Here is a 25,667-nt window from a genome sequence, read left to right as displayed (position 1 = left end):
CAAGTCCAAATCGAGTACATGCATCGCATCCCGTCCCCTTGTACACACCCAAACCACAACCCAGCCCTCCAGCCCTTCCTCAAGCCCTCGACTGATTGATGTACGTTGCCGTCGCCAACTCGTACTCGGGCATGAAGATTCGTTTCTGCTCTTTAACCATGTACCTGCGGAACGATCAAACGAGGAAGGAACGAGTTAGTGGGTCGAAGTTGAGGGAAAGGAGGGAGAGGAAAGGAGGAGAGAGAGGAAAGGTCGAGGGAAACTCACTTCATGAAATCCACGATGTGTTCTCTCAGAAGCGAGACCGACTCGGCGTCCATGGAGGTGTGAGCGATGAAGGAGGGGAGATTGACTGCGAGCGAATCGTTTTGAGAGAAGCGAAGCGAAGGGGAGGGAAGAGAAGAAGACCGAGGGTCAGTCTCGAAACGCGTGAGCTCAAAAGCTCGTCCTTCCCTGCTCCTCCTCCTGCCACCGACCACCCAGCGGCAAACGGTCTGAGAAAAAAGGAGAGAAAAAAGGTAGCACTCACCAAACAACCTCAACAGATGCTCGGCTCCGTAGATCTTGCTCGCCTCGAAAAGCTCTCCCGACCCGCTCCCTCCAGCGGCCTCCTGATGCTGTCTTCGCTGCTCGACGTACTGCGGTCGTTCGAAGCGGTAGAGGAGGTTGGCTCCTAGAGATCGATCGAAGTAGAGTTGGAGACCAGAGAGGACTTCGGTGAGGATGGCGATGGATTTGCTGTGAGGATAGGGTAGAAAAGAAGAGGAAGAGAGAGAGGTCAGTTTGTGCGAGGTAAAGAGGAAGAGGTTTCGGAGGAGAAGAGATATCAGAAATGCGAGACGCGGTGAGAGTATGGTGTAGAGATGTGAAGAGAAGACTCACGTAGCATCAGCTCGTCGAGAAGAAGAGACGTGGTAGCGATGGGAGGAAGAGGAAGGGTTGGCAGAAGGGTTGTGGATTCGGTCTATGGCGTAGGCTTTGTATTGTTGAATGAGTTCAGCGACGGTTGGTGTTCGAGGAAGGATGACAATCTGTTCGAAAGATAGTCAAGAAGAGGTCGAAGAAGAAGGTCAGCTTCGAACAACAGGGAGAGAAGGACGAGGACGAGAAAGGGTCGAGCTCACCTGGTTGTTCTTGGTGACAGCCTCCCAATCATCGACGAGCTGTACCTTGAGGACCTCTGGGATCGGAATCTTGACCTCTGGTCGTCTCATGTAGTCTCCCTCCTACGAACAAGCACACCGAGGCAGAGGGAAGGGAAAGAAAGGTCAGCTCGAGCTCTCCTTCGCGCGCGTCTCCTTCCCCTCCTTCCTATCCCCTCCAAGGACGCTCCAAAACTCACCGACTCTCCCTCTCTAGCTCTCTTCCTGGGACCATGCGAAGACCCTGAGATCATCTCCTCCCTCCCCTTGTTCCTTCCTCCTCCCGAACCAGAAGCAATCGGGTGAGAGGACCCGCTCGCCTTCGTGCTTGGACCTGCTCCTCCTGATCCAGAGGGTCCAGCGTGATGCGGTGGAGCCGAGGCAGCGGCAGCGGCGGCGACAGCAGCAGAGGCTTGTTTTTCTTCGAAGGCTGCATTCTCCAGGAGCTGTTGTTGACGAGCAGCATCGACGAGTCCTTTCTGCTTCGCGAGGGACTCTTCGTTGAGCTTGAAGAGGCGGGAACCGGGAACGTATTCGTCCCAGCTGTGGGTAGAAAGGAAGCAAATGAAAGGAAGAAGTCAGCGTTGAATAATTCGATACGAGCGATGACGTCTGCATGGTATGCTCGAGGGAAGGAGAGGACGAGAAGTCCTTCGAAGGAGAACGAGACGAGGTCGACCTCTCCTCCCTTCCTCTTCTCTGAACTTACCTCTGTTTCCATCCCTTGTAGTGAACCCAGTACTGCATCTCCATAACTCCTTTCACCGATGACTCCCTTTCCATAGCTTTGAGGAGCTGTAAACGTTAAAGGAAGGGAACATGGCGTCAGGAAAGGAGGAGGAGGGAGGAAGGGACGAGGTCGAGCTCGTCCTTGAAGGCAGAAGGACTGACCTTGGCTTCGTAGAGGAGGGGACCATGAAAACAGAGGACCCTCTCGCCGACAGACCACGTTTGAGACATCAAGCTGAAGGGGAATAGGTCGAGAAGGAAGGGTTGGGAGGGGAGAAGTGTAGAGAGCGCGGTGATCGTTGAGGAGGAACGAGGTCGCGTCTCCTCTCGAGGCGGTTTGAACCCAAACGGCCAGCAACCAATTTTCTTCATTTTCTCGGTATGAAGCCTCTCGTCTCCAAGGGAAGATTTGGACTCACGGAAGATGATTCTGAGGATTTCTCGACCGGGGTTCGTGAGCATCTCTTCCTTCTGTACCTCTCCTCGCTCTTCCTTTTGAGCTCATCATCTCCCTTCGCCTTCTTCTCAGGTCTCTTCAAACGATCATCGTATCTGAAGCGGCTCTCCGATCTCTTACTGGTGAGCCCGTTTGAATTCGAACTTCTGGAGGATCAGAGGAAAGGGATGGGAGCGAAGAGAAGAGAGGTCGAGCTCACGATTTGTTCCCTCGACCTTCACCTCCTCTGTTCTCCGTCCTTTCTGCTTGTATCCATGTCATCTCATCCCTTTACTTAGACTGGTATATCTTCTCATGCTACTCCCTTCGACCAGTACCCCCATCCTCTCCTCGGGTCGCGCAGAACGACGCATCTCCTTCGACTCTTCAAAGCCTCCCCCATCCTTTTGGACTTGATGTTTCTCGGCCAGCGACTTTCCTCCACTTACCCTCTTCATCCTTTTTGACTGGAAGGCAAACATCTTCGAGATTATCAACCCACTCACACTCAAAACCACGACGACCTTGCCCGTCGCGTCGCTCCTCCCTTTCCGTGTCTCGAGAGAGCAGGTCCGTTCTTCTCCCAAGCGTTGACCCTTCGTAGCCTGTTCAATATAAACTCTCAATGTCAACGGAAGCTGGTCTGTCAGTGCTGCATCAGAGAATGAGGGGAACCGTCTCTCGGCGTCAACCTCGCATCGCTCCGTCTTCTGCCTTCCTTCCATTTATGATCTCGGCAATTCTCGTTTGTTTACTCAGCTATGATCGTCATTTCCGAGCGAAACTCTCTTCTGCTCCGCTCTCGCTTCGGACGCCTGCGACTGCTTGAAACACGACGCGTTCCCGTTCTCGTTTCAGCATTTTACGCCTCGAATTGATGTGTCAGCCTCCCAGCCGATCTCTTACAGCGGAAGAGCTACACTGGGGTGAAGCAGAATTGCAGAGCTCGAAAAAGGAAGGGACTCCGCTCCTGAACTCAGGGGTCGATGAGGGGAGATGAAGGAAGTCGCTTCACCGCCTTCCTTCCTTCCTGTCCAGGCTTATGTTATCGGCTGCACTGCTCACTCGGAAACCTTAAAGTCTCGACGGTTGGATGCTCCAGGCTCGATGCTGGTTCTTCGCTTCGAGAGGAAAGGAAGCCGAGCTGCGACGCGTCGTCTTCGGTTCCGTCCGTTCTGTGGAATCGCCGCCCGCTCTCTTTTCTGCGATCTCTTTGAGTCATTTATTCCTCATTTACAAACTCAAAAGCACCGCAAGCGAGTCAGTTTGTTCGATACCACGCGAGACCTTCTCGACGCGTCAAAACTCAACTTCTGGCCGAGCCTCCGCTTCGACTTTCAACCACCAACATCTTGCCCTCCATTTCTACTCCTCCAGACTCCAGGATGACTTCAGTTGCCTACTACCCTTTCCTATCTCCCGAAGAGGACTTCACCTACCATCCTCATCAGTACTCGCCTTCTGGATTCCCCGTCGAAATTGATCGTGAGCTCGCTTTTCGCCACCACCCCCGACGGACAATTCGAGCTCGATTGACTGACAGGTTTCTTCCATTCGCCGCTTCTCTGTCCTCTAGCTGTATATCCTCAACAAACCCAGCCTCAAAATTACTTCGTTCCCACGGACATCGCTCGTTCGCTTGAGGTTGGTTGGAATCGGTGGTTGAGCTTGCTCTACGGCGATTTCTTCCCTCAGGCTGCAGCTGCTCGGATCCAAGTGATGTTGAGCTCCGAGGGATCAAGAGTTCTGGATATAGGAAGTGGGATTCAGAGTGAGTGGAGCTGAAATCGGAAGCAAAACGGAATGTTGACCTCTTCTTCTTTTGACCGTCGTTTATCCGAACAGGTCTCTGGATCTCAGGCGTAGCTCAACGCTTTCCGAACGCAGCCTGCGTCGGGATGGATTCTGTGTCAGAACGAGAAGAGTGAGCTCCAGAGTTTGCGCTTCTTTGCTTCTTTCAAAGTTGAAGAAGCGAGAATCTGACGCTTCGTTTCTTCTCGCTTCACTTCCACGCGTAGCTCTCAATTTCCCAATCTTGCTCTTCACTGTAAGCAAATCTCTTCGCCCTTTGTGAATCTATCAAGGGCTGATCCATTATTCTCCTCTCAGCCTTCGACTGGTCTCTCGGTTTGCCCTAGTGAGCATCGTGTTTCTTTCTTTGTCTTTCGACGCGTCGAGATTTACCTCTTCCGTTTTTCGACCTTCTCCGCCAGTGAGGATGCCTCCTTCCACCTCATCAATCAAAGCTTCATCAGCTGGTGGCTCAATAGCACCTATCCTTACTCCTCGTTGGTGGAAGAGATCGGAAGGTCGTTAGCTCCTGGAGGGGTTCTCCTCGTTTCCGAGCCTTCGCATCAACTTTACCTCGACGACGGAACCGACCTCTCTGCTCGCTACCCTGCCCTCTCGCAGTTCCTTTCCATTCGTGAGTCTCTCAGTCTTCGACTTCGAACTCCAACCATCTGATCCTCATACAACCTTCTTTCGTTCAGACGAAGAGGTTGCGACGCGTCGTTCATCGCCCCTCTCCCACGACTTCGAAGGGATCCTCCTCGCCTCTGGGATGTTCTCTCAGGTTCTATCTCGTACAGTAGAGGCTCAAGTAGGACGTAGAGGACATGGTCAGTCTTTCAGCCTTCACTTTGCTTTCTTTCTCCCTGTTCCGAGACGCGTCGAGTTGACTTTCACTTCTGTTCCCCAGACGCCCTCGCTGATCAAGCAGGAGAAGCAGCTCTCGAAAACATCCGAATGACCTATCGAGCTTGGATGCCGCTCGTGGCTGGCTACTCGGAACAGCAGGCTTGGAATCTTGAGCGAAGGTTGGAAGAGGAGTTGGGATGGATCGAGTCGGGTGCTTGGGGTGAGGGAGGAGGGATCAGTGGAGTAGTCACCTGCTGCATTGCGGTGAAGAGTGAGTAGAGCTGTAGTTCGATACATCAGATGATCCGTTGATGGTACGAGAAGACTTCAAGAAAGCAGATCTTGGATGGGGGAGACAGGGTCGGTTTTCTCTAGTAGACAAGTCACTGGTGAGAGCGATCCCCACCTCATTCTAAAGGCGAGGAAGAGCTATAGCGATGTTTACTTCGTCATGCAGTAGAGGTCGTCGCACCCTGCTCCTCTGTCAGAAGCAGCGATCCTTCGAACGATCGTAACAGACGAGCCTCGTCCCTCGCATGCTCCCGAGGAGAAAGAAGAGTCGTTCGTTGATATTTTGGCTACTAACTTAGATACTCATAGAGATAGAGTGGAGGGGTTCGGGAATTTGGAAAAATCAACAGTCATGGTCAGGAGGGAAGGAGGGAAAAGGGGAGGAAGGAAAGGAAAAGCTCACGGAACATCCCCTTCCTTCCCTTCAAACGTCGATGCCGCCTCGTTCAACTCAAGATGCAGATGAGGAAGGATTCATCAAGGTCTCAACCATTCGATACAAGACTCCCGTAGCACCCACGAAACCCAAGAAGCATCGCAAGGGGAGAGGGAAACCAGCTCTAGCGGACGGATCCGACGACGGTGTGAGGTCGAAGAAGCTCGAGGTCGTTCTCGAAGGAAGGAGAGCTTCGTTGCTAGAAGGAGTTTGGGGAGCAGCATGGACAGGTGAGTAGAGTATAATTCCTCTCTTTGGATAGGAAGGCGGACAGCTCGAATGGTCTCGAGCAAGCGAGCTGAAGGAGAACAGAGCTCACCTGTCCCTCCCTTCCTTCCTTTCAGCCCTGCTTGAACGTCTTCTCGACGATGAGTCGTTCCCTCACCCAAGTCGGATGGTCTGCTTCGGACTGGGCTCGTTGGAGAACTCGAGGATAGCTCAGATGCAACTTCTTCTCCTGCTAGACCTTTCAAAACGGCTGAACGTGAGCTCTCTCCCTCTGTGCTCCTTCTCCAACCTCCGTTCATGTCGACCTTTGCTGACACTCTTTTCGATCCCGACTGCTCAGATCACCTCGATGGAAGCGTACGATCCAGCCTTCACTTCCGTTGACGAACTTTTGTTGGGATCCTACTCGATATCGGTGCTTCCCACCAACACTGTTCGTCGTTCTCTCTCCTCTTCCTCTTCCTCCCCCTCGATGCCGCTGAGCTGTCTTTCCTTCCTCTTCATCAGCACGGCCACCACCCCCTCCCTTCCGACGACTCAACCACTCTCGTCTACATGCCCCACTGTCCTCGTACGCTTTATCAAAACTTTCTCTTCTCAAACTGGTCGGAAGACGCGCTCGGACGGTTGATCTTGCTGTCGAACGAGATCTCGGGCTACGTCGTGAGGTAAGTATCCTCCGCTTCCCTGCGAGCACGATCTAAAATGAGAGAGACGATTCTCTGTCGACTGACTTGCTTATACTTTCTAGGGAACCGCTCAAGAAACTTCAGGCTCTCGCTCCCTGTCTTCCTTTGATCGGTTCGTTCCCCTTCCCTCCCACCCTTTACCCCCTCGTTCCCTCGCTGGCACCGAAGATTTGCCTCCGCGTCTCCTTATTCTTCACCTCGTTCCGGATCCGCTTCTCCTTCTTCTCTTCTTCGCTGACTCACGCGTCGCCTCTCCCCTCCCTCAGTTCCCCACCTAGAGACCCACCTCCTCCCACCCAACTTCCCTCCCAACGACGTCTTCAACGATCTCGCGTTCCACTGGGTCCCGAAGGGGAAGCTGTCGAAAGTTGGGGAAGGAGAGGGAGAGGGAAGTTGGGAGAGGCCAGAGCCGACGGAGGAGAGGGAGGAGAAGGATGAGATTGTATGAGCAAGTGAGAAGATTTACTGCTGTGAGAGAAGAAAGGTGCAAGATCTAAGAGGCGATAGTATCGTTCTGGGAGCCTGAACATATCATCGCCCTGAACTGCGACGGGAGTGAGCGAGCTGACAGCTGCCTCCTTCCGAAATGCCTCTGCTGCTCAGCGGGAATAGATATGAAGTTAGCTACTCTGTTTGCTGCTCTGCTTCTGCTTGTACACGTCAAGGCTGAGCGTTGAACGGTGAAGCTTGAAGGGCGCGTCCCGTCTTCCCGCTGCGTCGGTTGTCTTCCCTCCCTCACACTGCCCTCTCTAACTCCCTCCCTCCTTCTCCCGGCATTACGCTGATATGTAGTATAACCGCTTCCTTCACGTCTGCGCAGACGCGTTTTCTAGACTACTGCGAACGAACAAAGAGGAAAACAGGACGCGGGACGAGAACAGGCACGGACGGTGGGCAGAAAATCGACCGAATGTTCATCCCAATCTAATGCCTTCAATCGTGGGCACTGTGTGTGCTGTGAAAGGACGCAGAGTTCGGGTAGTGGGTATCTCGGGAGCTTTAAGCGAAAGGACTCTTTTGTTCGCGCGACCGCTTCTGCCGAAAGGCAGCATGGGTTCGAACCCCATACTCTGCAAAGCTTCTTTTTGGCACGCGCAGAGAGAGCTCTTTGGACCATTCGTGCGCTAACGTCCGTCCCTGGACAACGAAACGCCCGGGTCAATGAAACAACGTCGCTCCCTCAGTAAGGACGCAACTTTTCTAATGCGATTTTTTTACAGTTGGTAGCCGAGTATCGAATCTCAAGTTTTGTCAGCGAGAAGTTTTGCCTCGAGCGTTTTTCGAATTTTGAGAGCCGACGCGCGTGCGCGACCCGTTTTTTGGCGACTCGTTGGCGAGCCTCTGGGGGGTAAAAGCTTCAAGAATTGAGTTTCTTCCGATCACAAATCATCTCTCGTAGCAGAAGCTGCACTTCCTCAAAGTATCACTTCCATCAAAGTCTTGTTGCTTGAACGACGAGGGGAAACTCGTTTTGAGCTTCGAAGGAGGTCCTCCTGCCTCGAGAACGGCCCAATCTCAAGGAAACTCGTCCTCAGCAAGCCTCCGAGAAGATTTTCGGGTTGGATTTTTTTTTTGCCAAGGACACGAGCGACCTAGTTCCGAAAACTTTCTCTCTATGAGAAGGGGGCTGGCGCGCAGTCTAGTATACAAATCGGGTCGTTCGGTTCCAGAACCGTCGTTCCATAGCTCGACTCATCCTCCCTTCATCGCTCTGAACCTCAGAACTTGCGATAGCGAGGTCAAAAAAGGGTAGCATAGAGGTAGCTATCGTACAGAACCTACATACCAGCCTAGCTCATGTCCTCTCCCTCCTCCTCCTCCTCCTCGTACAGATCCATGCGAGCTCCCTCCTCATCTTCCTCTTCCTCCATCTCCTCCTCCATCTCCTCCTCCTCCTCCTCCTCCATCACCCTCGAACTCTTCCCGGCGTTCGAAGAAGAAGAGGCAACTGGCCTCTTTGCTCCTCCGCTCCTCGCTCCTCCTTTCCCAGTCCCAGTCTTCTTTGCAGCAGCAGCGGAGACGACCTTCCTTCGCTTCGACAACGAAGCGCTCTCCTCCTCCTCCTGAGCTCGCTTCGGGTCATGTTGACTAGGAAGGAGTTTAGAAGAGTTGATTGAGTGTTCTGCTGATGAAGTTGGAGAAGAGAAGGAGTTTCTTCCTTCTCGAGAGAGAGGGAAGGCGATGACGCGGCGCATCGGCTGCCTTCGAGGAGGGAGGAGGGGAAGGGGGGAACCCACTCGCTCTTTTGAGACTGGCACAAAAGGACAGAAAGAGAGAATCTGCTCGTTTTTTTGTCACCGGTCTTTGATGGACATACCAACGAAGAACTGGTGAAAATTTGAGGTCTGATTTCGAAGCGCGAAAGAGAGAAAACGTCTGTTTCATTGTCCCCTCCCGAATCCTGCACCAAGCGAAACGAGGCGCGTTTTTTCTACAGCGACGGGAAAAAAGTTTGAAGCTCTCGCTTCTCTACCAGGTGTAGAGCTCATTGAGAGGCAATTTTGAGCAAAAGATCGAATTAGAAAAGTTTTCTCCTTCCCTCAGAAAACGCGCGAGAACGCCAAATCGTTACAAAAGCTGTTTCATTGTCCCGGGATGGACGTTACTAGACATAGCCTCTCCTCTCACGGAAGAAGAAAGGGGACCCTGCTTCCCTTTCCTTCCTTCTTGCTTCAGGATCTTGTTCTCGTTGCTGTTTTTGTGGGAGCTGTTGTGCGTCTTTTTCCTCTTCGCCACCTCCCTCAAACTCGTCCTCCCCTCATAGATACAGCTCGAAGATCTCGCCCCCCCCACCTTTATCGATTGTTCACGTGCGAGAGGAAGGTATCAAATGATTGGGGAGCGGGAAGATTGAGGAGGTGAAGAAGGACTCAACGAAAGAACGCGTTTCTTCTGATCTTCGCGGTGGACGCGTCGACGTCCCCCCTTTTTTGACGCGTCAATCCGTTCTTGAGCCCTGCCCTGTGTATCACGGATGAACCTCGAGAGCACCTCGGAGGTAGACTCAGTTTATATCGATTCCTTTCCCAACTTAGAGCAAACTCAGCAGCCGCGGAGTCGTTGAGGGCTGAGAAGGCGTCGAGCTCGCGTCCGACTCGACGTCGTGGTGCTTTACCAGAGGTCCAAGTCACTGGCTCTATCAACAGACCTGAAGGTTTGCCTCCCAAGCAGCGCTGAAGAAGGGGACATGACGGAATCCGGAGCAGCAAGGGTTCGATCCCTCTCCCTTGTGCTTTGTTTCTCCCTTCCTATCTTCTGGTCCACACATGCTGCCTTTCGGCAGAAGCGGTCGCGCGAACAAAAGAGTCCTTTCGCTTAAAGCTCCCGAGATACCCACTACCCGAACTCTGCGTCCTTTCACAGCACACACAGTGCCCACGATTGAAGGCATTAGATTGGGATGAACATTCGGTCGATTTTCTGCCCACCGTCCGTGCCTGTTCTCGTCCCGCGTCCTGTTTTCCTCTTTGTTCGTTCGCAGTAGTCTAGAAAACGCGTCTGCGCAGACGTGAAGGAAGCGGTTATACTACATATCAGCGTAATGCCGGGAGAAGGAGGGAGGGAGTTAGAGAGGGCAGTGTGAGGGAGGGAAGACAACCGACGCAGCGGGAAGACGGGACGCGCCCTTCAAGCTTCACCGTTCAACGCTCAGCCTTGACGTGTACAAGCAGAAGCAGAGCAGCAAACAGAGTAGCTTAACTTCATGTCTATTCCCACTGAGCAGCAGAGGCATTTCGGAAGGAGGCAGCTGTCAGCTCGCTCACTCATGTCGCCGTTCAGGGCGATATGTTCGGGCTCCCAGAACGATACTATCGCCTCGTAGATCTTGCACCTTTCTTCTCTAACAGCAGGAAGTCTTCTCACTTGCTCATACGATCTCATCCTTCTCCTCCCTCTCCTCCGTCGGCTCTGGCCTCTCCCAACTTCCCTCTCCCTCTCCTTCCCCAACTTTCGACAGCTTCCCCTTCGGAACCCAGTGGAACGCGAGATCGTTGAAGACGTCGTTGGGAGGGAAGTTGGGTGGGAGGAGGTGGGTTTCAAGGTGGGGAACTGAGGGGTGAGAGAGGGGAGGGGAGAGGCGACGCGTGAGTCAGCGAAGAAGAGAAGAAGGAGAAGAGGAGCTGACTGGGAAAGAGGCGAAGCGGAAGCGTACCTGTGAGAGATACAACGGGAGGAGACTGGCTTTTCAGGCGAGAATAGACGTGCAAGGAAGAGAGGGGAAGATCCGAACTGGTCGATGGAGCAACGCGTCCTTCAGTCCGTTTTTCTTGTCGTGCTCATCCTCTTCCCTTAACTCTCTCGATCCCAGCTCTTTTCCTGCGTCGATTAATTTTCTACGCGCTTCTGACCTAATTAAATCGAGCTGCATGATTCGCTTAACTTACAACTACAGATACAGAACCTCTCCTGCCCGTCCATCCTCCCTCCTCCCCCCCTCTCGCCCTATCCTCTACATCCCCCCCAAAACCCACCTCCCAACCTCCCTGTTCCTCTCCTCCAGCTCCCTCTTCAACTCTCCCCACCCACCCCCGCCACCACCGCCCGCAGCCTTCCACCCCCTCCGGACCATCTCCTCGATCTCCAACCTCGCTCGCTCAGGGACAGGCGCAGCTCCCGTTGGAGTGTAGGTTCCGGAACGAAGGACCTTGATGGCTTGGATTTCGCGGAGGTAGGAAGGGCGGAGGAGAGTGACGGGGGTTGAGGCCGGGAGGTGGAGGTGAGGGTAGGTTTTGAGGAGGTGGTGGGTTGCTAGGAGGGGGACCTGCGGGGTGGAGGGGAAGGAGGAGGAGGAGGAAGAAAGGTTAATAATAGGCGAGGAAAAGATGAAGAGAGAAGAGTTGAGAGGCAAGGGGAGAGAGAGAGAGAACGACAACGAACCTCGCACATGATGGAGAGGGAGATGGACGAGGAAGCTTGGGTTTCGTGGTCTAAAGTAACACAAGGATAGAAGTGAAAGAAGGTTAGGAAATCAACGAGTCGGCTAAACGAACAGACAGCGCCAAAGCCCGCGCGCGTCTGCCAAAAACTCACATCCTCCCCTCCCTCCAAACGCGGGCAGGATCACGTCCATCATCGTCATCGCCGAGTAGTAATGATACGAGCTGAGATTGTTATGCACCAGCACCGCGTGTTCGAGTTCCTTCGGGATGGGGAGCTGATGCTGACCGTTGCTGTGACCGACGAGGTGGAGGACGAAGGGAGGGACGGCGGCGTCGGTTGGGTTGGGAGAGAAGGAGGTCGGGTTGGAAGGGGAGAGAGGGTGGTAGCCCCATGGTGTTGGGTCGGCTAAATGAATTCGAAAGGAAGGGAGGGAGTCAGCGAGGGCGAAAGAAGGAGGGAGGGAGAGAGACGACGAACCTTGCAGCTCAGCTTGAAGATCCTTGATCACGCTGCTGTAGTCTCTACTTGTCGAGTGGAACGATCCAGCGATGGCAGCATGGGTGAGCATCTCTCCTCGAGGGAGCTTGGCTGGGAGTTGGATCGGGAGGATCGGGAGGTGGGTGTAGACGGGGAGGGAGTCGAAGCCGATTTGGTACGTCGAGGGTTCGTCCGACCAGATGTCGAGTTGGGAGACGACGGATCGTTTGACGCTGGTAGACGAAGAAGACGAAAGAACAGGTCAGAGAGAGACTCGAAGGACGAGGTAGGAACGAGGGAGAGAGACTCACTGCTCCGACGCGACGAGCAACCTCAACGCTCCCTCCTTCACGAAATCCGCTCCGTCCTCGAGAAGCCACCCTTCCAGCCGAGCAGCATCGTGCACCATACAGATGAGAACGAACTTCTCGCTCTTGGCTCGAGCTTTCCACAGTCGGAGTAGATCCTTCGAGTACAGAGGCATGCTGAGAAACGAACATTCAGTCAGCCTCTTCGCTCGCGTCTCAACTCAAACCACACCACCTCTTACTCACTCGACTTCACAGCTCCCGAGCACGATCAAATCCGCCTTCATCCCCCAGTTGTTCGGACCCGTATAGAGGTTGACCTCCCCTACGTCGTGGAGGAACGTCTTTGGATCTCGAAACTCTCCTCCGGGGAAGATGCCGAGTTGATCAAAGACGGTCTTGTAGTCGAAGAGGAAGTCTGGAGCGTAGGCTCGGATGTTGGTTTGGGGCATGAGTTGGGCGAGGGTGTGGAGGAAGGAGGTGAAGATCTCTGCGAAGGGAGGAGTTGGAGGTGAGCTCGACGGTTTCCTGCCTTAAATCGAGAGACGAGCTCTATCCTCGCTGAAAAAGGGACGAGATAGAGAGCCAACTCACCATCGTTCCCAGCTTGACTCGTTGCGAGCATGACCTTGGATCTCTCCTTTGCTTTGATCCAAGGGTGATCCTCTGAGATCCTCCATTCCGTCTCTCCCTTCTTCTCGCCGACCCTCCAAGTCGAGGAATCGTTCCTCATCCTCGAGGCCGACGAGTCGCATACACTCAGAGTGCGTTGTTCTCCAACGAAAGTTGCTGCTGTTGTTGTTGTTGTTGTTGTTGAAGGAAGGAGGAAGGAAGGAGAGGAAGGGTTGAACTCGTTGAGGACGAGGAGGACAAAGAGGAACGAGAGGGAGAGGAGGAGGAGCCGACCTCGACTCGAGTGCTGAGTGGGAGAAGAGAGGGAAATCATATTTTCGTTGAGGTGGTTGGGAGTTGGAAGGAAGAAAAGAGCTCCCAAAGAATGTTTCTTCCCCATCTGAAGGAAGCAGAAAAGCGGGAGGGAAGGGAGAGGGAGGGGCAAGGGAGGGTGAGACTCGACAGCTCCTCGCGTGTTTGGATGACGATTCCAGAGCTTGGAGAATAATATTTCCGATTCCATACGGTGGCAACAGAGAGGAGAGAGTAATGGAGATCCTAGGAGAACAATTTTGAAGAAAGGAGGGAGAAGGCGTGTCGGCGTTGGAGGGAAGGGAGGAAAAGAGTTGAGCTCGACGAGTTCTCCCTCAACTACTTCCTCCTCGTAGCTCCTCGTTCGACCTTCGCTTTTCAAGACTCGGAAGGTTTGTCTCTCTCCTTTTAGCGAGATAATGTAGTGCTCCCCTCACATCCTCGTCCTGACCTTTTTCGCTTTCTCTCTCGCTCAGATCGTCTCAGCGTCGAGCTCAATCCCCTCCTCCTTCCTGCTTCCCTCCTCTTCGCACCTCTCCGCCATGCCTCCAGCAGCCTCCAACAAACGAACTCGTACGAGCGACCCTCCTTCTCCATCCGACCTACCTTCCCAACCCCAACCTCGTCCGACCAAGTACGTCAAAGGCTTCGAGAAGACGGCTCGTTCCGACATCATCTTGGAGAGCTCGCAAGGCTTCTGCTTTGCGACCTGTAGGATCTTCCTTCAGGCCAACTCCCAGGTCTTCCAAGACACCCTCCTCGCTGGAACGGACGACTTGTCGATCAAAATCGATGGGCTCCCGGTCATCAAGCTCGAGGATCGTTTCTCTGTTGTCCAACGCTACCTCTCCTTCATCCACACCCCCGTCGTCGAGCCACTTCCACTCTATGAACCCTCCTCCCTCGACTCCCTCTTCAAGTTTTGCGACAAGATGGACTCCCCCCTCGTTGGAAGAGCAGCCTCAACTCGGTTTTTCTCCTCCCTCCTCCGAACAAAGAGCTTTCAAACATGCGTCGACGCCTTCCTCCTCGCTTTGATCTGGTCAAGATACCGAACGGGGGACGTCGTGGCGGATTGTCTGAGATTGATGGGATCAAAGGGCATCGAGGACGAGAAGGTGGATATGGAACTCTCACTGCACAACGAAGCTGGGGCGAAGGACGTCGACAAGGTCAGTCTGGGTAATTGGAGACCCTGCAACCTCGTCGACATGAACGTCGAGCTCCTGAGGAGAGTGGCGTTCGAGGATGTCATAGAGTTTTCTAGAGTGAGGGATAAGGTGTTGATGGAGTCGGGCTACAGCTGGGCTCAAGCGGCGAAGGACTTCACGGTGAGTCTTGCTCTTCGTTCTTCTTTTCGACGCGTCTTCTGCTTTTCACTCGCTGACTCGGCCGCTTCTTCTCTTCTCTCTCCTTCTTCAGGTTCACGGCTACCCTTGAAACCGTAGGTTTCTCTCACCGCTTCAGCAATCCTTCGATACCAACCTCCCGTCTCATCATCTTCCTCGCTGATTTCGTTTCGTCCTCCTTCTCTTGCCTCTCAGTCGTCGACTTCCACCTCATGCCGTCGCTCTCCTTCAAGCTCTTCACCTCGTCTCTCTCTCCCTCTCTTTTCGCTTCAGGCGCTCAAAAGTGAGTAGCTCTCGTTCCAACTGCACTGCACAAGTTTACTCTCCTGACCTCCCTCTCGCTTTCTCTTTCTTCTTCTCAGGCTCCTCGGTCGTCCGTCATGTCTCGCCTTTCGACCTGAACTCGTACCTCCTCAACCCCACTTCAAGATCCAAACCTAGCCGCTTCCTTCGTACTTCAGAGCCCTTGAGGTTCGTCTTCTTCTCTCTCTTTCGCTTCGCTTCTTTAGTCGCGACGCGTATTGACCTTCGACGCCCCTCTCGCCTCTCGTCTTCTGTTAACCCACTCTCCTGGCTGTTCTAGACACCGCCGAACTCACCACCTCCATCTCCCATCGTAAGACTCCAGCTCGCACGCCTTGGTCGTGGAAGGAGGGAAGGCTGAAGGGAGCGACGTCGCCTTTCTGCTCTCGTCTCTCAGCCCCGTTGGACCATCCTTAGCTTTTTTTTCACGTAGTTTTAGCTGTTGTAATGCTCGACACTTTGTCCACGCTTTCGACTCCCCCACCGAAAGAACAGAGCAAGAAAGACCGACTCGAAATCAAGCTGCGGCTGAAAGTCAGCTCGCAAAGGAAGGAGTCGAGAGTGAGCTCGCCTTCCCATCAACTTCCACCCCCTCACCCCCTCCCCTTTCTCTACCAGTAAGCTCTTCAAACCCCTACTACACGTCTCGACCTCTTCAGAGGCTGAACTAACTCCCTTCTTTTCTCACTCTCTTCGCCAGACCATGGCCGACAGCTTCTCCGCCGACGAAAAGTACGAGCTCATGACTCGAAACCTGCAAGAGGTTCTGGGAGGAGATAAGATCAAGGCTATCCTCGCAAAGGGAGAGACCGTCAAGTGCTACTGGGGTACGTTCAGATCCCCTCTCGTCTTTCTCTTGCTAGCATCGAGTTTCGAGGCGAAAAATGGAAAGAGCTGACCTTTTCCCTCCTCCTTCCCCCCTCCTTCTTTTTCTCGTTCGAAGGAACCGCCCCTACCGGTCGACGTGAGTGATTTTTTGGCACCCTCGACGGTTGAGGGCTACAGAGCTAACCTGTATTCACTTGGTCTGTACAGCTCACATTGGATACTTCGTTCCTCTCACGAAGATCGCTGATTTCCTTCAGGCTGGAGTCAACGTGAGCTCGCCTTTCCCTTCCATCTTTACCATCCCTTCAGCCCTTGGGGTTGGGAGCTGCTGCAGCGTCATTCTTCTGAGCTGACCTTCTACGCGCTCATCGTCTTACCGCTCTACAGGTCAAGGTCCTCCTCGCCGGTTCGTTCAGCGACAGTCGAATCCGAAAAGGAAAGGAAACGAAGGGCTCGAGCTGACCTCCCTTCCTCTCCTTTCTCCTCCAGATATCCACGCCTTCCTCGACTCGCAGAAAGCTCCCCTCGCTCTCGTCGGACACCGAGTCTCCTACTACCGTCACCTCCTCCTCGCCGTCTTCAAATCCATGGGAGTCCCTACGGACAAGCTCGAATTCGTCGTTGGATCGTGAGCTCTTTCTTCCCTTCCTTCTCCCTCCTCCTCGTCGATGTTTTTTTTTTCCCCCTCTCAAGCCCACCATCTTCGCTCAACTGATGCACATTTTTTTTGATATGTGCCACAGTGACTACCAGCTCAAGGCCGACTACACCATGGACGTCTACCGTCTGAGTTCCATCGCTACCGATCACGATGCGAAGAGGGCTGGAGCCGAGGTCGTCAAGCAGTCCGCTACCGCTCCTCTGAGTTCTCTCCTCTACCCTGGTCTCCAAGCTCTCGACGAGCAGTACCTTGATGTCGACTTCCAGTTCGGTGAGTCCGAACGTCTCGTCTCCGCTCTCCGTCGCGTCCTTTCTCCGGACTCGACTTCCGAGCTCACTCGCTTCTCCTCTCTCCTTTTTCCCTCCACAGGCGGAGTCGACCAACGTAAAATCTTCATCTACGCCGAGGAGTTCCTCCCCAAGCTCGGCTACACCAAACGAGCCCACTTCATGAACCCCATCGTCCCCGGTCTCGTCAAAGGAGGAAAGATGTCGTCCTCGGACCCCAAGTCCAAACTCGACTTCCTCGACTCGCCAGCGGACGTCAAGAAGAAGATCAAGGACGCCTTCTGCGAGGAGGGAAACGTCGAGGAGAACGGAGTGCTGAGCTTCTTCAAGGCTGTGGTGGTGCCCATCGCGGAGTTGAGGTTGAGGTTGGGTGCGGAGAGCCTGTTCGTGAGGGAGGGAGCACCGGAAGGGACGGTGGTCAGTTTCGAGAGGCCGGAGAAGTTTGGAGGGGATTTGCACTTCAAGACGTACGAGGAGATTGAGAAGAGCTTCGCGGAGAGGGATTTGCACCCTGGGGATTTGAAGAAGGGGATGGTCAGTGCTTCCTTCGTCGTCTCAGGTTTTCGACGCGTGCGGGAGGGTCTCGTCGCGTCTGAGCTGACCTTTCTCTCTTTCTCTCCCTCTCTCTCTCGTACCAAACCTTTCTACTTACAGGTCGAGCACGTCAACACTCTCCTCGCTCCTATAAGAGAGGCGTTCGAGAGCTCTGCCGAGTTCCGAAAGGCTGAGGCGGACGCGTACCCTGTTCCTCCTCCTCCAGAGAAGAAGGGAAAGGTTCGTTCTCTTCCTCTTCTTCAGCTCAACCCTTTCACCGTCCATCTTCGCTTCGAGACCTCTCAACTGACGCGTTTTCTTCCCTTCCCTCTCCTCCCTTCCTTTCTCCCCACCTCCTCCCTCTCTCCTCCTCGACTGCAGCCCGTCAAGTCGAAGGGAACCAAGCCTCCTCCTCCTCCCGCCGCTGCCGCTGCCGCCCCTGAAACCGTCGCCGACTCGACCGCTTCCATCACCGCTCAGACCGAGGCTCTCGCTGTGTCGGACAACGTCAAGGAGCTTTAGATTTCGTTGTCGACCAGGTTTCGAGGGAGGAGTTGGGAACTGGATTAGTTCGGATTTGAATTAGACTAGAGCTCGATATGTTAGATCTAGATCGAGTCAGTTTGCTATCAGAGAAGAAGAGATCGAAAGAAGGGACGGACGAGTCGTCGCTAGGTGAGGCGAAGGGAGGGGAAGAGGAGGAACGTCGAGCTCGAATTCGCTTTCCTTCCTTCCTTCTCCTCCGACCTTCACCACACCGAATCCACCTTCTCTTCTTTCTTCCACTTTTCTTCTTCTCAGATGGACGAATCTAGTCTCAACAAGCTCAAGATCCCAGAGCTCAAAGCGAAATGCAAGGAGGTCAGCTCTTCTCCCTCCTGTCCCGTTCCTTGCAAAGTCGAAGCTCACCCTTCGCTCCCCTCTCTCCCTTCCGTTCTCCTCTCTCAGCTCGGCATCCCAGGAATCTCGAAACTCAACAAACCAGCTCTCGTAGCAAAGATCCTAGCCAAACTTGGTCTCCCTTCCTCAACAGCAGCAGCAGCAGCAGTTCCTCCTCCACCACGTCCTTCGTCTTCCTCGCACGCGGACGCTCCTCCCCCTTCGAACGACCTAATTCCTCCCTTGGACCCTTCGGAGCCTTCACCTTTCACTTCTCCCTTCTATCAACCATCATCGAAACTTAAACTCCCCGTCCAGGCAGGATCACCTTCGGAGGATCCTTTGGACTTCAGCGATCCTTCGTCGAGTCAAGCTCAACTTCATGAAGCTCAGGTCGCCTCGGATACATCCTCCTCCTCTCAAGCTCCTCCTCCTCCTCCTCCCAAGAAGTCATCCCTCGATCCAGCTTCTTCTTCTTCTTCTTCGGCTATCGAACCTGGAACGACAACGACGGAGCAGGAATCTGTCAAGAAGCCCACGACCAAGAAGACGAAGAAGAGACCTGCTGCAGAGGAGAACGAGGGAGGCGACGTCGTCGAGGGAGAGGAGCAGCAGCCCAAGAAGAAGAAGATCAAGACGAAGAAGACGAAGAAGGACGTCGAGGAGAAGGTCGGAGAGAGTTCGATCATCGGAGATGGAGGAGGGATCACGAAAGAAGTGGAGGAAGAAGAGGTCGTCGCTCCTCCCACCGGCGTCGAGTCGTCGTTGTCGTCGGTCGATGCATCTCCTCCTTCACCAGCCATCGATCAGCTTCCCACCTCGAGCGAACCTGCTCCAACGGAATCTTTTGGATCTTCATCTACCGAACCACCTGCGCCGGAGAAGAAGAAGAGGACGAAGAAGACGAAGCCGCTGGAGGAACCTTCGATGGACGACGCGTCGTCCTCTGGATCTCTCCCTTCGGCCTCGACTTCGGACGTCCCAGTCTGTCCCTCTTCCACCATCGAAAAAGCTTCTGCTTCTTCCTCTTCCACCACTGCTTCAACCTCTTCTCTCCAGCCTAAACCCAAATCGAAACGACCCGCTCCTCCTCCCTCCGAATCCGAGGACGCTCCTTCATCAACAGCAGCAGCAGCTCCTCATCCTCCTCCTTCTCTCCCTCCCAAGAAGAAGGTCAAACCTAGCATAAAATCATCCACCGAGCCTTCCTCGACCATCAAACCACCAGTCTTCAAAGCCCCTCTCCTCCCAGCTTCGGCGCATACACCCACGTCTTCGTCCTCGACCGGCGCGTCGTCCTCTCCCTCCCCTTCATCTTCGATCCCTGCTCACAACCCGGTCTTGAACCCACCACTTGCTTCCTTCTCGTCACCTTCTTCGTCGTCATCGTCGTCGCCAGCAACAGCAACAGCACCAGCACCCAAACGCTCCAAGAAGTTCGTCTCCCCGCTGCTTCGTCCTCCTCCTCCCTCCTCAAGCTCGACTACCACCTCCAAAACGTTCCCCACAACCTCAGCAACACCCAAGCCAACTCAACCGCAACCCAAACCCTCACTCAGTCCAACGTTCCCTCTCTCCCTGTCCTCCGTCCAATCCTCCTGGTCCTGGCTCCCACGCGTCTACCGAACCCTTCATCTCTCCCACCCTTCCTCCGACCCAAATACCTTCGCATTCGATTCAATCGTGCAAAATCTCTACCCTTCCTCGAACCCAAACCCAAACCCAACCTCGAACTCGACCCTCGAGGGAGGAGAGAAACAAGAAGGGTTTGAAGTAGCGATGAGGTTTGTGCTTGCGAGGTTGGGCAGGGAGGTGATGGGATTGGGTACGAGCTCTGAGTTGGGTAAGTTGGAGGGAGGGGAAGGGTTGGAGAGTGGGAGGAAGGGAGGGTGGGGGAGGGTTGTGGAGGTTGGGAGAGTTGGTGGGAAAGACGCGCACGGGGAGGGGAAAGGAGAGGTTTGGAGGGTTGAGGTCGAGGAGTTTGAGGACGAGGAAGAAGAGGGTGCGAAGGGGAAGAAGAAAGGGAAGGGGAAAGAGGGTGAGAAGAAGGAGAGGAAGAGTTGGTTGGTCGTGGGAGCTGTGAGTTCGGACGCGTCCTCTCCTCTTCCTTCCCTCTCCGTCCTTCTTCGTTTCGATTACTACAGAAGATCCCCTGACTTTTTCCGTTTATTTAAATTAATTCGCAGACCGGCGAACCCCTAGGACTCGCTCCTCTTCCTCCCTCATCGACTCTCGGACCAACCGAAGTCGCGGACATCGACGACGCGTCTCCCTCCTCCTCTCCACCAACTCAACCTCAGCCGCCATCCCTACGAGCAGACTGGTCGACCCACATCCAAATCCTCCTCTCATCGACCGATCAACAAGCCCTCCTCTCCCTCGTCCAAACACCCAACTCGTTCGAATTCCCTTCTGGGATCTCGAAGACCTGGTGGGAGAGCCCTGCTGGAGGAGGCAACGGAGCTACTGAGGAGGGAAGGATTGCGGAAAGATACGTGTTGGCGAGCTGTGTGCTGCAGGGGTGAGTGCGAGGACGGACGACACTTTTGCTTTGGAGGAGAACGAGAAGAGGGAGGAGGCGAGACGCGTCGGAGCTGACGCCGTTGCGGTTTGGTTTGTGCCTTCGTAGGATCTCGGGAAGCTACCAGAGTGCTTCGAAGCAGTGTGATCTCTACAACGGAACCCAAGCTTCGGGAGCTGCTGGGGTGGGCGAGTTCGAAAAAGTCAATTCGACGAACGAACGAAACGAGGATTCGACGATTCAGCTTTTCTTGCCTTTGTACGTCGTTCCGCCTCTGCTACATCTCTCTTCTCCATCTCCCGTTATCTAATGGCACCCCTAACTCTCCTTTTCAACCTTCTTTCGTTCCCAGGAATCATCACCTCCTCTCCGTCCATCTCTCAATCAACCTCACCGCCTCCCCTTCTTCCCCTCTCGTCCCTCTCCACCCGGCTCTCGCTCTCGTCGTCAAGGAAGAGCACGGGGTCGAGGTCGTGCTCAGACAGACAGGGCAGATTGTTGGTGCTGGGGAGGAGGGAATTGGGGAGGTTTGGAGAGCGCTGTTAGGGTGTGATGGGAGGGGAGTGGGATTGGAGGTGGGTGAGGACGAGCTGGAAGGGAGGTTGAGAGATTTGGTGGGAGGGGAGGCGTGAGAGGACGGATGGGGAAGAGAGGGATGAGATGGATGTGATTGCTTTGCGAGAGGATTGGGTTGAAGGAAAGAGAAGGAGGGAGAGAAGTGAACGGTCGGCGCGTCTCGCTCGAACCTCCCTTTTTTCCATCTCTCTTCTTCCGCTTCGCCTCTCGATCTTGTCGATTTCAGCGACGACGCACAAAGTTGGTAGAGTAGACTCAACTCAAGTCGGCAACTCTGTTCTTTCCCTGCGCCCCTCGATCCATTCGTCGTGAGCACGTCGATTTCATCTGGAAAAAAAAAAGTGAAAACCGAGAGAAACGATGTGAAGCGGCTCGATAAAAAGAACCCAAGAAACCCTACGCGTGAGAAGCCCGTTACAAAAGTGGTGTGATGAAAACAAAGAGAAGAGGAGATTTAAGAAACCAGAAAGGAAGAGATAGTCTAGCCCGAGCACCGAAAAAGCAAGAACAAAGGGTGAGGCAACGGCTGAGAGGAGTAGGATAGCAGGAGTCTAGGAAAGAAGATGGGAAGGAAAGAACTCTAAACCATCATACCAGCGATAGTGGCAGTCTGACAGGTGGAGAGGAAACCGAAGATGACTGTGACGGAGGAGGAAAGAGGGGAGGAGACACGTCAGGAACGGAGTCGTCGAGAGAAGCAAAGAGATTCGAAAGCGAACTCACGAGCAGAAGGAGCGATGATGGCGATGATCTTAGCTCGGGAAGGAGCGAGACCGGAAAGGACACCGATCTGGATACCGAGGGATCCGACTGAAAGAAGGCAAGAACGAGGAGGAAGAACGGTCAGGTCAATTTCCCGAAGGTCGATCTCCGTTGCCTCAGACTGAGACTCACGGTTGGCAAATCCAGCAAGAGAGTAGGTAGCGATGAGGTAGCCACGCTGGGTGACGACGGGAAGAAGGGGGTCGGCCATCCTGGTCTGGAGAGCGAGGTAAGCAACGAACCTGAAGAGGGAGAAAGGAGAAACGCGTCAGTTTCTCAAAGTCGAAACGAAAGTGCAAGGCTGAGACTCACTCGTTTCCGAAGAGCTTGAGTCCGAGGAGCTGTCCGACGAGCAGGAGATCCTGGTTGGGGACTCCCATGAGCCAGGCGAGAGGGTAGAAGACGTCTGGAAGAGGAAAAACAAGACGAAAGAGCGGGAAGGTCAGAACGCTGCAACGACGGCTTGCCTGTGGAGAGAGCGACGTACATTGGAAGATGAGCTCGAGAGTGAACTCTCCGATCCTGAAGACCTTTCCGATCCAAGTGAGGACTCCATCGACGGCGTAGAGGAGGGCGAGAACGACCTGCGAAGGGAGAAGGGCGGGACGCGACGCGGTCAGCTTTGATTTTCTTCACGAGAGGGCAGAGGAAGACGAGACTCACCAGGACGTTACAGAAGATAAGACCAGCGACCTTGAGTCCGAAAGAAGCTCCGTTGGAGAAAGCGTGAAGCTGACAGGAGGAAGAAGAGAGTGAGGATCGGTTCTGAATCGACAAGGACGACGGAGCGACGTACCATGTTCGCCTCCTCGTTCGTCTCCTCTCCTCTGTCTACAACAAGTCGTCCCAACGTCACAGGGTGGTCGTCCTCGGGGTACACGATCTTGGAGATCCCGATTGAGGCAGGAATCGACATAACGGAAGCCGTAATGAGGGAGGAAGCAGGAACTCCAAGGTTGATGTAACCGATGAGGACCGATCCTGAGATGGTCGAGAATCCAGAGGTCATGGCGAGATGAAGCTCGGAGGGAGTCATCAAGTCCACGAAAGGCTTGACCAAGCAGGCAGACTCTCCTTGTCCGACGAAGGGAGAGGCAGCAGCAATGACGGCCTCAGCTCCAGAAACCTCCATGGCTCGGAAGAAGAGCCAGGCGAACTCTGCGATGGACGAGGGGAATTGAGGTCAGCTTCGTGTAGAAGGACGGAGCAGCTTGACGGAGGTGGGCGTCGCGAAACCGAATCCCAGGACAGAGGAGGCTGACGGGAGGTCGGCGACGCGAAACCGAATCCCCAGTCCAGAACCGGATCCTCCTCAGAAACAGCAGTAGAGACGAAACTCACTTCCGATGATCCAAGACATAGCACCGAGGTAGAAGAGCATGTTGATGAAGGCGATGAAGAAGATGACGGCGGAAAGAACTGGGGAAGAGGAAGAAGAGCGATCAGTTTCGGGTTCGACGACTTTCGCATTCTCTCGTTCTAAAAAGACAAGAGACGCACCTCCGACAGCGAAGTATCCAGAGAAAGTCTCGTCCCAGAAGAAGACTCCAGCCCTTCCTCCCCTGTGAGCGGAAACGAAGACCGGATAGAAACACGATCAGCCGACGAGTTTGCTCTGCGATGAGACTGAGACGACGATTCAAGGAGATGCTGCTTACTGTTTGAGGAAATCAGCAGCGGCCAAGGCGATCCACTTGAAGAGGTCGAATCCAGCGGAGGTCTTGAGGACGAACATGGCACTGAAGGAGTCGGAGAGAAAGAAGGAGAGGAGCAGGGGTCAGCAGCTGAGACGCGTCGAGTTCAAGCTCGAGCGCTTCGTTCGTAATCTCGTTTCTCTCGGTGTTATCAACTCACATAGCCTGCTGGATGACGAGACCGACAATGACGGTGTTCCTGATAAAAAAGAAGCAGTGAAGAAAGGCGTAAGGGGGTGCGAAAAAGTCGAGACGACGAGGGAGAGGAAGAACTGCGACTCACCACTTGATCAAGGATCTGTTTCGCGAGCAAGCATAGTAGAGGACCTGGAACATGAAGAGACCGAAGACGGAGATGGCTCGCTGTCCGTAGGTGGTTCCCTGGGTTGCAAAGGAAGGGAGAAGCAGCATCAGGTGAGTCGACGAGATGCGAAACGGCGGCCTGGGCCCATCCTCAGATTCAACTCACCTCAGGAAGAGGGAAACCGAAGGCACTTCCGAAGACAAGACCAAGAAGGAGAAGCCATCCGAGCCCGAATCGAACTCGACGGTTCAGCTTGAAGAAAGGAGTCGAGATGGCGGCGGTCCAGACCTTTCCGATGGGCTGGAGGAAGAGGAGAGGGATCGAAATCAGCGCTTGTTTCTCTTCGAGACAGTTCAGTCCAAGAGGAACAACGACGACTCACCCTTCCGATGATCATAGAATCGACAAAGCAGAAGACGACGTTCAAGATGATGAACCAGGCGAGGATGGTCTTTTGAGGAGGGAGAAGAGACGGAAGAAAGTTCAGCCCATCGTTTCAATGGAAAAGGATCGAGCAGAAAGAGCCTGGACTCACGCTCTGGATCCATCGGTTTCGAGTCTCCTCAACGACGATAGAGGCAGCCCACCTGGAAGAGAACGGAAGCAAAAGAGCGCAGGAGAAGTGATCAGCTTCTAGGGAAAGAGACGAGAAGGGGACGAGGCCCGATACACAGCGGAAGACGAGACTCACCAACCGAGCACCAGGAGCGCCCAAAATGGCAAGATGATCTTCCTCCAGAAGCTCCACTCTCCTCTCCTCCAAGCCTTCTGGTTGTGGGCCTACGAGTCACGAGACCAGAAAAGACAACGGGGAAGAGAGAGGTCAACTCAACCGACAAGAGGGAAACAAACCCATGCGTGAGGGATTGGCCGCACGCGACCCAGAAAGCTCTACTACTTACCTCGACGTTATCCTCGTGAATCTCATGAGCGAGAGTAGCTTCGTGAGCGGCATGCTCCTTCTCCCTGCTGCTTGATTTGGTGAGCTCGTGTTCCTCAGAAGAGGAGGAAGGAGTAGGATCGACCTTCTGCAGCTCAGCGGTCTCGGAGGGGTACTGAGGCGTTGTCGTCGCAGGAGGGGTAGTCTTCTGAATGTCGGCCATGGCTGCTGAACAGAGAGAGGAGGGGAGGGAGAGAAGGGACGGAGGGAAGGAAGGGAGGGTGGTGGCCGTTGAGAGAAGAGAAAAGAGAAGGAAGTCAGGGCGAGGTCTTCAACTTTCTTCCCTTACTTGGCCAAGCAAGATAAGAGCGACGCAACCGCATGGCGCCGATGTGTCTCTTCCCCTACTCCTCCGCGTCGGCCTCTTTCGATTCCCTTCGCCGACCGACCTGTTTGCCCTTTTCACGGCTGAGTTTCGTTCCTGCAGCGAAGAACACTCTGTGAGGGAAGAAAGAGGAGATCTATAGACACAACAAGCCCAAAGCAAGGAAGCAAAGAGGCCAAGGGTCAGTTCTATAGAGGAGTTTTTGTCCCTCTCGTTTGACTTTGTTTGTCCCTCTCGTTTTTCCACAGCCGATCGCCAGCCGACCCTTTCATTCTTCCTTCCTTCCTTCCCTCCTCTCCCTTTTTGCTCATCTCTCGAGTCAGAGAACGGTCAAGCTCACTGCTCGAAGATTATCTAATCTAGCTCGGACAATAGGAAGGGGCAAGAGCTCAGCAAACGCGACGAACGCAAAGCAATGGCGAGACCCCCAGCATGCTCTCCCCCAGGTCTCCCTCGACTTTTTTGCAACGACCTCAACCTTTCGATCTCACGTGCGAAGTCTTGATGAAGTTCGACGCGTCGT

At 54.1% G+C, this 25,667-nt stretch overlaps 9 protein-coding genes and 1 pseudogene across 10 annotated transcripts; 7 read left to right on the top strand and 3 right to left on the bottom strand.

The window, feature by feature from the left end:
- Window positions 1–79: 79 nt before the first annotated feature.
- On the bottom strand, window positions 80–2,102 carry EAF3 (Eaf3p; the record flags this gene model as incomplete). The annotated part of the gene is made up of 9 exons (XM_076637481.1): window positions 80–164; window positions 268–352; window positions 530–738; window positions 883–1,031; window positions 1,125–1,226; window positions 1,343–1,479; window positions 1,600–1,685; window positions 1,852–1,937; window positions 2,034–2,102. The coding sequence occupies 9 exons, from the start codon at window positions 2,100–2,102 to the stop codon at window positions 80–82; spliced, it is 1,008 nt and encodes a 335-aa protein (XP_076494970.1).
- A 1,553-nt stretch (window positions 2,103–3,655) lies between these two features.
- BDY24DRAFT_122408 (uncharacterized protein) lies at window positions 3,656–5,265 on the top strand. The gene is made up of 8 exons (XM_076635945.1): window positions 3,656–3,792; window positions 3,884–4,078; window positions 4,153–4,231; window positions 4,326–4,354; window positions 4,417–4,444; window positions 4,521–4,732; window positions 4,800–4,928; window positions 5,009–5,265. The coding sequence occupies exons 1-8, from the start codon at window positions 3,693–3,695 to the stop codon at window positions 5,224–5,226; spliced, it is 990 nt and encodes a 329-aa protein (XP_076494969.1). The 5' UTR covers window positions 3,656–3,692; the 3' UTR covers window positions 5,227–5,265.
- A 616-nt stretch (window positions 5,266–5,881) lies between these two features.
- Window positions 5,882–7,052, top strand: BDY24DRAFT_394937 (SRR1 family protein). Its single transcript, XM_076641245.1, has 5 exons — window positions 5,882–6,158; window positions 6,243–6,335; window positions 6,410–6,570; window positions 6,654–6,703; window positions 6,858–7,052. The coding sequence occupies exons 1-5, from the start codon at window positions 6,069–6,071 to the stop codon at window positions 7,037–7,039; spliced, it is 576 nt and encodes a 191-aa protein (XP_076494968.1). The 5' UTR covers window positions 5,882–6,068; the 3' UTR covers window positions 7,040–7,052.
- A 506-nt stretch (window positions 7,053–7,558) lies between these two features.
- Window positions 7,559–7,666, top strand: BDY24DRAFT_t71 (annotated as a pseudogene). Its single transcript has one exon. The product of its transcript is annotated as a tRNA-OTHER (tRNA).
- A 3,666-nt stretch (window positions 7,667–11,332) lies between these two features.
- On the bottom strand, window positions 11,333–13,476 carry BDY24DRAFT_394932 (uncharacterized protein). The gene is made up of 6 exons (XM_076641244.1): window positions 12,852–13,476; window positions 12,504–12,747; window positions 12,261–12,434; window positions 11,950–12,182; window positions 11,623–11,877; window positions 11,333–11,519 (listed from the first exon to the last, which is right to left on the bottom strand). Exons 1-6 carry the CDS (start codon window positions 13,390–13,392, stop codon window positions 11,341–11,343), a joined length of 1,626 nt encoding a protein of 541 aa, XP_076494967.1. The 5' UTR covers window positions 13,393–13,476; the 3' UTR covers window positions 11,333–11,340.
- Window positions 13,477–13,532: 56 nt separating this feature from the next.
- Window positions 13,533–14,778, top strand: BDY24DRAFT_122375 (uncharacterized protein). Its single transcript, XM_076635944.1, has 3 exons — window positions 13,533–13,573; window positions 13,668–14,512; window positions 14,604–14,778. Exons 2-3 carry the CDS (start codon window positions 13,724–13,726, stop codon window positions 14,619–14,621), a joined length of 807 nt encoding a protein of 268 aa, XP_076494966.1. The 5' UTR covers window positions 13,533–13,573; window positions 13,668–13,723; the 3' UTR covers window positions 14,622–14,778.
- A 583-nt stretch (window positions 14,779–15,361) lies between these two features.
- On the top strand, window positions 15,362–17,783 carry TYS1 (tyrosine--tRNA ligase TYS1). The gene is made up of 10 exons (XM_076641243.1): window positions 15,362–15,450; window positions 15,534–15,660; window positions 15,777–15,797; window positions 15,869–15,930; window positions 16,049–16,067; window positions 16,151–16,289; window positions 16,405–16,592; window positions 16,692–17,143; window positions 17,264–17,383; window positions 17,525–17,783. The coding sequence occupies exons 2-10, from the start codon at window positions 15,537–15,539 to the stop codon at window positions 17,663–17,665; spliced, it is 1,266 nt and encodes a 421-aa protein (XP_076494965.1). The 5' UTR covers window positions 15,362–15,450; window positions 15,534–15,536; the 3' UTR covers window positions 17,666–17,783.
- A 657-nt stretch (window positions 17,784–18,440) lies between these two features.
- Window positions 18,441–19,302, top strand: BDY24DRAFT_394927 (uncharacterized protein; the record flags this gene model as incomplete). The annotated part of the gene is made up of 1 exon (XM_076641242.1): window positions 18,441–19,302. A coding segment is annotated over exon 1 (490 nt), but the record flags the coding sequence as incomplete, so codon positions are not given.
- Window positions 19,303–20,779: 1,477 nt separating this feature from the next.
- Window positions 20,780–21,433, top strand: BDY24DRAFT_394922 (uncharacterized protein). The gene has a single exon (XM_076641241.1). The coding sequence runs from the start codon at window positions 20,853–20,855 to the stop codon at window positions 21,087–21,089; it is 237 nt and encodes a 78-aa protein (XP_076494963.1). The 5' UTR covers window positions 20,780–20,852; the 3' UTR covers window positions 21,090–21,433.
- BDY24DRAFT_353318 (NupC/NupG family nucleoside CNT transporter) lies at window positions 21,427–25,132 on the bottom strand. The gene is made up of 17 exons (XM_076637756.1): window positions 24,782–25,132; window positions 24,571–24,659; window positions 24,415–24,466; window positions 24,262–24,330; window positions 24,045–24,179; window positions 23,859–23,956; window positions 23,736–23,774; window positions 23,540–23,620; window positions 23,382–23,443; window positions 23,223–23,300; window positions 22,678–23,039; window positions 22,545–22,613; window positions 22,369–22,465; window positions 22,194–22,287; window positions 22,014–22,123; window positions 21,843–21,929; window positions 21,427–21,758 (listed from the first exon to the last, which is right to left on the bottom strand). The coding sequence occupies exons 1-17, from the start codon at window positions 24,980–24,982 to the stop codon at window positions 21,700–21,702; spliced, it is 1,782 nt and encodes a 593-aa protein (XP_076494962.1). The 5' UTR covers window positions 24,983–25,132; the 3' UTR covers window positions 21,427–21,699.
- Between the last annotated feature and the right edge of the window lie 535 nt (window positions 25,133–25,667).

Source organism: Mrakia frigida (genome assembly GCF_051309035.1).
Source record: "Mrakia frigida strain ATCC 22029 unplaced genomic scaffold BDY24scaffold_23, whole genome shotgun sequence".
Classification (NCBI taxonomy): domain Eukaryota; kingdom Fungi; phylum Basidiomycota; class Tremellomycetes; order Cystofilobasidiales; family Mrakiaceae; genus Mrakia; species Mrakia frigida.
The sequence above is the reverse complement of the archived record's forward strand: the minus strand, read 5'-3'. Positions and strand labels throughout refer to the sequence as shown.

Excerpts from the sequence above, each read along its gene's own strand:
- BDY24DRAFT_122408 (XM_076635945.1), top strand. The coding sequence starts at position 3,693 with ATGACTTCAGTTGCCTACTACCCTTTCCTATCTCCCGAAGAGGACTTC. Across the intron at positions 4,232-4,325 it reads TCTGTGTCAGAACGAGAAGA|CTCTCAATTTCCCAATCTTG; the intron begins GTGAGCTCCAGA and ends TTCCACGCGTAG. Across the intron at positions 4,929-5,008 it reads AGTAGGACGTAGAGGACATG|ACGCCCTCGCTGATCAAGCA; the intron begins GTCAGTCTTTCA and ends TCTGTTCCCCAG.
- BDY24DRAFT_394937 (XM_076641245.1), top strand. The coding sequence starts at position 6,069 with ATGGTCTGCTTCGGACTGGGCTCGTTGGAGAACTCGAGGATAGCTCAG. Across the intron at positions 6,336-6,409 it reads CGGTGCTTCCCACCAACACT|CACGGCCACCACCCCCTCCC; the intron begins GTTCGTCGTTCT and ends CCTCTTCATCAG. Across the intron at positions 6,571-6,653 it reads ATCTCGGGCTACGTCGTGAG|GGAACCGCTCAAGAAACTTC; the intron begins GTAAGTATCCTC and ends TATACTTTCTAG.
- BDY24DRAFT_394932 (XM_076641244.1), bottom strand. The coding sequence starts at position 13,392 with ATGGAATCGGAAATATTATTCTCCAAGCTCTGGAATCGTCATCCAAAC. Across the intron at positions 12,435-12,503 it reads CTCGGGAGCTGTGAAGTCGA|CATGCCTCTGTACTCGAAGG; the intron begins GTGAGTAAGAGG and ends TTCGTTTCTCAG. Across the intron at positions 12,183-12,260 it reads TTGCTCGTCGCGTCGGAGCA|CGTCAAACGATCCGTCGTCT; the intron begins GTGAGTCTCTCT and ends TTCGTCTACCAG.
- BDY24DRAFT_122375 (XM_076635944.1), top strand. The coding sequence starts at position 13,724 with ATGCCTCCAGCAGCCTCCAACAAACGAACTCGTACGAGCGACCCTCCT.
- TYS1 (XM_076641243.1), top strand. The coding sequence starts at position 15,537 with ATGGCCGACAGCTTCTCCGCCGACGAAAAGTACGAGCTCATGACTCGA. Across the intron at positions 15,661-15,776 it reads GACCGTCAAGTGCTACTGGG|GAACCGCCCCTACCGGTCGA; the intron begins GTACGTTCAGAT and ends TCTCGTTCGAAG. Across the intron at positions 15,798-15,868 it reads AACCGCCCCTACCGGTCGAC|CTCACATTGGATACTTCGTT; the intron begins GTGAGTGATTTT and ends TGGTCTGTACAG.
- BDY24DRAFT_394922 (XM_076641241.1), top strand. The coding sequence starts at position 20,853 with ATGGCACCCCTAACTCTCCTTTTCAACCTTCTTTCGTTCCCAGGAATC.
- BDY24DRAFT_353318 (XM_076637756.1), bottom strand. The coding sequence starts at position 24,982 with ATGGCCGACATTCAGAAGACTACCCCTCCTGCGACGACAACGCCTCAG. Across the intron at positions 22,614-22,677 it reads CGAACGAGGAGGCGAACATG|CTTCACGCTTTCTCCAACGG; the intron begins GTACGTCGCTCC and ends TCCTCCTGTCAG. Across the intron at positions 22,466-22,544 it reads TTATCTTCTGTAACGTCCTG|GTCGTTCTCGCCCTCCTCTA; the intron begins GTGAGTCTCGTC and ends CTCCCTTCGCAG.